Consider the following 7,957-nt stretch of genomic DNA (forward strand, 5'->3'; position numbering starts at 1 on the left):
TGGTTAAGCGACTGCCTTCTGCTCAGGTCATGATCCTGGAGTCCCAGGATCGAGTCCCGCATCGGGCTCCTTGCTCAGCGGGGAGTCTGCGTCTCCCTCTGACCCTCCCCCCTCTCATGCTCTCTCTCTATCTCATTCTCTCTCAAATAAATAAATAAAATCTTTAAAAAAAAATTAAGGTGCCTTATTCGAGGGTTTATGAAATTGGAAGAAAATCCCATCATCCCTGGGCCCTTTCCAGGCCAAAAAGTACCCTATAGCCACGAGCTTTTCCTCCTCTGGTAACTCCCAGGATGCCGCCCGAGGAGGGGAGAAGCTCACTCAGAAGTTGGTGCCTTGAACAAAGAAAGGAAGATAAAGGGAGACACATTTGTTTTTCCTTTCCAGAGGGCAATATACATAACATAAAGATTACCATCGTAATAATTTTTTAAAGGTTTTGTTTATTTTAGACCTCACTCCAGGGGAAGGCAGTGACCTCTGGGAAAGGAACGGGCAGCCTTGTAGAGGCTACAGTGGTGGTCAGGAGACCCAGGGGCCTTCTCCTCCTCTGCTTCTCTCTCTGCTCTCCCCAAGCAAGTCTCAGCCAGTCTCCGTCAGTTCAACTTGTACATGTTCATCTAATCATTTTTTTTCTTCTTCCATTTTCCTTGTATGCATAGGGGCTGAAATCTGCCCAGGCCCCCTCAAGACTTGGTTTGGATCCCTAGGCATCTTAAAAAGCCACAGTTCCCGGGTGCCTGGGTGGCTCAGATGGTTAAGTGTCTGCCTTCGGCTCAGGTCATGATCCCAGGGTCCTGGGATTGAGTCCCGCATCCGGCTCCCTGCTCAGCGGGGAGCCTGCTTCTCCCTCTGCCTGTCTCTGTGTGTCTCTTAAATAAACAAGAAAAGAAAAGAAAAAACCCACAGTTCCCTGAGGTACCAGAGACTGGTTTCTCGAATATCTGAGGATGTCTGAAGTCAGTCCGCAGGCTGAGAGGACAGGAGGTGCTGTTAAGTGTGTCTGGAACCTGGTGTGTTTGCCTTCCACAGAGCCTGGGTCCTGCCTGTCATTTTTAAAAAAATTTTAATTTAAATTTTATTTATCTTTTATTTATTTTTAAAGATTTTATTTATTTATTTGACAGAGAGAGACACAGCGAGAGAGAGAGAGAGAGAAAGAGAGAGAGAGAGAACACAAGCAGGGGGAGTGGGAGTGGGAGAAGCAGGTTTCCTGCAGAGCAGGGAGCCTGATGAGGGGCTCAATCCCAGGACTCTGGGATCATGACTTGAGCCGAAGGTAGACCCTTAACAACTGAGCCACCCAGGCGCCCCTTATCTTTTATTGAAGGATAGTTGACACAAGATGCCCCCCATCCTTTTTTTTAAGATTTATTTATTTGACAGAGAGAGCACAAGCCGGGGGTGGGGGCGAGGGATAGAGGGAGAAGCAGACTCCTTGTTGAGCAGGGAGCCGGATGCCGGGCTGGATCCCAGGACCCTGGGATCACAGCCTGAGCCGAAGGCAGACGCTTAACCAACTGAGCCACCTAGGTGCCCCAAGATGCCCCCCCATCCTTAAGTGAAGTGTATGTTTCCCTCTTCCCTTTGCCAAATACCACTTCCCCTTCCTGAAATAAAAGGGCTTCTCAGCCTAAATCTATTGCCCCATAGACCACTGTGTTGGCTCTTACAAAAGGGAGAATTTCCTGGGTGCACAACAAATGCAACATGAGGCTGAGACCCCTCAGTTCCCCCAGAGCAGATGCAGTGACACACTGGACCAGCTTGGCCTGGGACAGGCTCTGTGTGTCCGGAGCGTGGGGGGTGGGGAGGAGGAAGGAGAGAGGCAGGTGTCAGGTTGTGCAGGGCCTGGAGGCCAAGGGGTTTGCAATTGATTCTAAGTGTGCACTAGAGGGGAGGCACTAGAGGACGGTTGACTGCGAAGTGTATGATCCAGCTGCCTTGGGGGCCAGGGAGGAGGTTGCTGGAGTCTTCTTCCAACATCAGAGAACTGCTCTTCCAGCCAAGTCCGCCCACCTCCCTGACATTCTTCTCAGTTGCTGACGCCTGGCACGTGGGGCTCATCCTTCACACCTTCCACCTGGAAGAGCCCCAGAAGTGCCCCTCCCAATGCCCCGACTGTGTCCCGGCTCCAGGCGGACCCTCTCCTGACTCTTGTACTTTGCAGCTCTGGTCAAATCTCAAGTACCTCCGTTTTTGCAGGTTTTTTTGCTCTGGCAGCGAGTCTCCAGCGAGCCTCAGAATCATCGGCGGCGGGGGCCGCCAGGGCCTCGCTTCAGGCGGCGTCAGAGAACCTGCACGTTGCGTGGAGTGGCACTGGGCGAGAAAGGGCGTTGACGGGGGCAGGAGCTGCACCGCACAGCGACTGCAGTCACTGGTCGTGTCGCGGGATGACCCACAGCAGCTACACCGGGGGTGGGCGCAGCACAAGGTGCGGCGCTGCTGAATCACGACATTCTACACCTGGAACTAATCTGACTTTGCGTGTCAACCATACTTCAATTTAGAAAAATTTATTTTAATTAAAAGAAAAGGAGTGGTGGTTCTCAACCTCAGCCTCACCTCCAGCAGGGCGGGAGACAAGGAGCCCAGTCCTGCTGGTGGGGGCGGCTCCTGCGTTCGCGCTTGGGAGTGGACACAGGCCGGCCCGAAGTCCGTCCTTCCCCTTCTCCGCCCGCCTCGGTCGGGCCGATGGCACGGGGACGGCAATAGCCTCCGCCCGCGCGCTGCCTTTTCACACCCTCCGGGTGCCTGCGAACGGCAGCCTCGTTCTAGGGATGCGCGAAGTGAGGCCCAGCTGGCGGACGGCGCCCTCGGCCCGTCGCCCTTGACAACGCGACACAAGGTCACGGAGGACCCGCCCTCAGGCCCGACTGTCCCCGCGCGGGCCGGCGGCGCCCGCGCCACAGAGGCCCCCCCGCCCACTCTCCGGCGCAGGCAGTGGGCCGGGCAGCCCTGCGCTCACCGTGACGTCACCGCGCCGCGCCCGAGGAAGGCCCCGCCCCGCCCCGCCCCCGCTGCTCGTGCTGCACGGGTGCTGGGGAGGACGGACATGGCGCGTGAGCTGCGGGTGTTGCTGCTATGGGGTCGCAGCCTGCGGGCGCCGGCCCTGGCGGCTGCCCCGAGAGGTGAGGGGGGCCGGGTGGGTGGGCGGACCCCGCCAGGTCCCGAGCCCGCTTCCTCCTCTTTGGGAGGCACGGAGGTTTTGTGAAATTTATGTGCCACACACGCGGCGAGCGCTGAGCGTCCGGGTGTCGCCGGACTGCCCGGGGTCCTCCCCCACCCGCCCTCAGGTAGCGGGGTTGAGCCCTGGCCCGCGGCACTCCTGCAGGGGCTTCTCCCCGTCGAGCTCTCCGGCTCGGTTTGAGGCGGAGGGGTCGAGGGCTCCTCGCCAGTTTCGGGGAGTGGGAACGGACTTCACCTGGGTGATCACTTAAGCACCTTCATGGCGATTTTATTGCTCCCCTCCCCCAAGTTGTGTTATACCGCGGTGATGCAGAAGCCACTTGCTCTGCATCCTTCGGCACAACACTGAGTGCCTACTTCGCCCGGGACACAGCCGCGAACCAGGCAGAACCGCCTCTGCCCTCGTGCAGCCCCTGGACTCTGGGTTCTTGACCCCCGTATTCCCAGGACCTGAAATTGGTAGGTGCTCAAATAAATGTTGGGGCAAAAAAAAAAAACAACCATAACTGCTTTCTTACTTTCCCCTCGGAAGAAACCAGGGGTGAACGTCTTAGCGTTCCTTCCAGGCTCTGCACACAGTTACACACATGTGGACAGATGACTGTTTTTATGTGAAAAGGCCTAACCCATAAATGCAGTTTGCTCCTGAATTGTTTTTAACGTTCTCTGCAAAGCTTACACATCTTGTGTCAGTAACCCCGGTCTTTGGCTTTCCAGTGGCTGCATAGTGTCCTGTATTGTGGACGTATAGTCATTTACTTAGCCGAATCCTATTAATGGACATAATTTTCCATGGTTTTTGGTTTTTGTCATTACATTGTTGCATAGAATGGGCGAGTATTTAAATCTTCGGGCACGAGTACGGCATTTCTTTAGAATTTCAGAATCCGAGTTTTAGAATTGATGGTTCAGAGTCTGTGCATATTTGAAATGTTAGCTGACATTGCCAAATTGCTGTCGAGGAAGGCTTTATCAGTTTATATTCCCATTAGCAGGGAATGAGACTACCTCTATCAAGGCATTTCCTCCATGGATAGTAGTGAGAAAGAATGTTTTCATTTGTTTAACGGCCGTTGAGGTATCTTCTATGAATTTCTTTTTCACGTCTCCTGCATTTTTTTTTTTTTTTAAGATTTTATTTATTTGACAGAGAGGGAGCACAAGCAGGGGGAGCAGCAGAGGGAGAGGGAGAAGCAAGCTCCTGGCTGAGCAGAGAGCCCAGGACCCTGGGATCATGACCTGAGCCGAAGGCAGACGCTTAACCTACTGAGCCACCCAGGCGCCCCATCCTACACTTTTTCTATTACCTGAGTTTTATATTTTCGTGTAGTGTCTTTTTTTTTAAACGATAATTTTTAAAAATAACCTGCGTTAACTGATAAGACAACTGTAAGTTTTATACTTTTGCTTGTACCCACCGTCTTCCTTCCTTAATGGATTTATTTCCTGTCCTATGAGAGTATACCCGCGTGTTAGTTTTGCAGAAGTCTCTGGGTTGTAAATTTTCTAAGCCCTGCCATGTCTAAAAGATTTTATTTTACTCCCATACCTGTATAGTAGGTTGCCTGGGTATTGTATTCCAGGTCAAAATAATTTTCCTTTGAAGAGTGAGGATATTGCTCTGCTGTTTTCTAGCATCTGTGTTACAGATGAGCAGTCATATCAATTTCATTGTTTCTTTTGTAGCTCACTTTTTTTTTTACCTTTCTCTGGAGGTTAAGGTTTTTTTTCTCTTTTTGTTCACGTTCTAAGATGTTCCAACCACGTGTGTTGTAATTCATTCTTTGTACCACGCAGTGTCTCTTCCACTGGGAAGACACACCAATTTTCAGCCTAGCCAGTTTTTGTTCTCTTTTTTTTTTTAACTCTTTCCCTTAATATTCTGCGTCCTCTCCCTCTGAACTTCTGTCGCAGTGCTCTGTGCAGTCTTTTGTTTGAATCTAAGATCAAGAACCTGTTCTTGGAAGTGTGACGTATTGCAGATACCCACCCCTGTGGGCAGTCATGAAGGTACAGTTGTTTGGAGGGACTGAGGGATGGGTGAGTTTAGCCTAGAAAATATGTGTCTTATACAATGGGGGGAAAAGAATAAGAGAAATCACCTCTACAGAAAATTCAGAATTCACCTGTATTTTTTTTTCTCTGTTGCTGGGAAAGTGTTGCTAAATGTTAGCATGTGCTTGGCTTCACATCTGAGAGTCTGACTTTGTCACCATCCCAGTCCTTCCCACCTGCTCTGTGAGGTGTGGAACAGTCTCAGCTTGTGGACTTTTTATTTTTCATTTTTGTTCGTTACTTAGTTTATTCAGCAGGTATATTTTGAGGGGCACCTGGCTGGCTCAGTCAGAAGGGCATGCAACTGTTGATCTTTGAGCCCCGTGTTGGGTGTAGAGATTACTTTTTAAAAAATAATTTAAAAAAATACATATTTTGAATGTTCTCTGGGACTTCAAAGATGACATGACCCTGCCGTTGGGGTCATAGGTTAAGTGGGAGCATGTGTTTTCCAGGCAGTGTACTGGGCCATGTTGGATGCCTGTGTGGCCAGTCAGGGAGCACAGAAACATGTGGATGATTGCTCGTGTGGATCTCACAGAAGAGAGGGTTATGGGCCCAGTCTTGAAAACACCAGGTGCAAGGTAGGAGGCACTACTGAATGAATGGGTTTGACAAGAAATGGGAATATATGGGAGTGAGGGTGAAGGAGGCTGAAAATTATGTCCTTTCTCTTCTGTTAGATGTAAACTTGTGGGCCATTTTCAGTAATTATCAGCATAGTCACAGTGCCAGACGTGGGCCAGTGTTTGAGGAACTCAGCTGCAGGCACTGTGAGGTCCACACACCTGATTTTCTGAATGCTCTCAGGACCAGGTGGGTGACTGATTACAGACAATGTTGTCCCTGGTGAATCTGGTGGTTGAGAATGAAAGGTGGTTGACTGGTGGTTGAGAACCAATGAGTAATTCCTTCCACTGGTAAAAGGTAGTTATTATAAGGAGTAGGGCTATCAAAACTTGGGTAATCTGGAAAATGTAATGTTCATAGTGAAAATGTAAACTACCATCAGACCTTTCCACCAGTTCTGACAAGTAACAGAAGTAATGGATTTGCCGGTGACAAACAAGAAAGCCGCCTCCCGAAGAAGAGACAGTGAGCCTGAAAAATCAGCAATAGGCTTGGTCTCCCAAAGCAGATGATTGTGTTGTAAGGTGGGGAGGGTGGTGGGTTGGTCATTTCACGTGCCCGTGTAACTGCCTTGACACCACAGCCTGAGCTCTGTGTCCTACTCTCGAGGACACCGTTCTCACTGTTGGCATCGCCAGGACCCCATCTTGAGGCAGCCGCCATAGGACTGCTTGGGCCTTGAGTTAGTGTCTTCTGCCTTTTCCAATCTCTGCAAGCTGGAACCCTTGCTGGACTTTTCTGGCTTAGAAGTGAGACTTGGAAGGGGTGAGGAGTCTGCTCCAAGCACCAGCAAAGTCAGAAGAGCAGGGCTCCCCCCCTTTCTTGTAGGGCTCCAGCACTGCAGGTTTATTTCCCCAAACGAACCCCACCCAGACCCTGTGCAGGCAGTCTCACGGTTACTGCTTTTATCCTTTTGTTGACTTATTTTGCTTCCTCCCTCTGCTCTCACTTTGTTTGGGGGCCCATGCTGTTTAATTCATGCCCTCACACCTCTTGTGGTGCAGCCATCATGAGAATTGATGCAACTTCAGGTGTTCCCAGGCTCTCTGCAGGATGAGTGGAGCAGCACTTGTGGGCAGATTTCACTCCGTGAAACAGCTATTCCTGTTGCTAACATAAAATAATGGTAACAGGTTTGATCCTTAACCGCTTAGACCCTCAGTGGCGTTGCCACCTCTGTAAACCACGGTGCTGGGGCCCTGGTCAGCACCAGCGAGGCACATGGGCAAAGGGTGTGGGGTGTGTGGCCGGCTGCCCAAGAGGCACTGGGTTAGGACCAGAGGGGCCGAGTCATCTGTAGAAGATCAAACCAACCCAAATGTAATAGGTTAGCAAAGGCCTTATTAGTTACTAGCTGAGTAGTTGGCCAGAATTAAGGCAAAAAAAAAAAAAATCTCCTAAGTGTTTGCTGCCCTTGTGCATTGAGACAGATGCTGCTTGAAGGGCCGGGGGTGGGGGGTGGGTGGGAGTTGGAGTGAGGAGAAAAACATTTCTCACCTCTGCCCCCAAAGTCCAGTCCCAGGTAATAAAGGTGGTTTCTGTTAAGAGACTTACTGAGGCAGTGGTGGGGGTCGCAAACCAAAATACTGACTTGGCGTCAGCAAAGTGTATCCAATTCACACTCCAGTGAAATGTTTTAGTTCAAAGCCAGAGGATGTTTTTGAATTTCATTTGTGGTGCCCTCAACGTAGCCAGCTAGAATTTTTCTTTTTTTAAGATTTTATTTATTTATTTGGCAGAGAGAGAGAGCCGCGGAGGGAGAGGGAAAAGCAGGCTCCCTGCTGAGCAGGGAGCCCGACGCCGGGCTCGATCCCTGGACCCTGGGATCATAACCTGAGCCAAAGGCAGACGCTTAACGACTGAGCCACCCAGGTGCCCCTAGAATTTTTTTTTTTTTTTAAAGATTTTATTTATTTATTTGACAGAGAGAGACACAGCGAGAGAGGGAACACAAGTAGGGGGAGTGGGAGAGGGAGAAGCAGGCTTCCCGCGGAGCAGGGAGCCCGATGCGGGGCTCGATCCCAGGACCCTGGGATCATGACCTGAGCCGAAGGCAGACGCTTAACCGACTGAGCCACCCAGG

At 50.9% G+C, this 7,957-nt stretch overlaps 1 protein-coding gene across 1 annotated transcript in view; it reads left to right on the top strand.

The window, feature by feature from the left end:
• Window positions 1–2,986: 2,986 nt before the first annotated feature.
• Window positions 2,987–7,957, top strand: part of TRAP1 (TNF receptor associated protein 1) — a 53,669-nt gene continuing 48,698 nt past the window's right edge. The window contains exon 1 of the mRNA XM_081820200.1: window positions 2,987–3,131. Within this exon, the coding sequence (XP_081676326.1) occupies window positions 3,056–3,131 (76 nt within the window). The 5' untranslated portion in view covers window positions 2,987–3,055. The remainder of the gene's footprint in view (window positions 3,132–7,957) is intronic.

Source organism: Leptonychotes weddellii, chromosome 5 (assembly GCF_054177405.1).
Source record: "Leptonychotes weddellii isolate Sample4059 chromosome 5, ASM5417740v2, whole genome shotgun sequence".
In the NCBI taxonomy this organism is placed as follows: domain Eukaryota; kingdom Metazoa; phylum Chordata; class Mammalia; order Carnivora; family Phocidae; genus Leptonychotes; species Leptonychotes weddellii.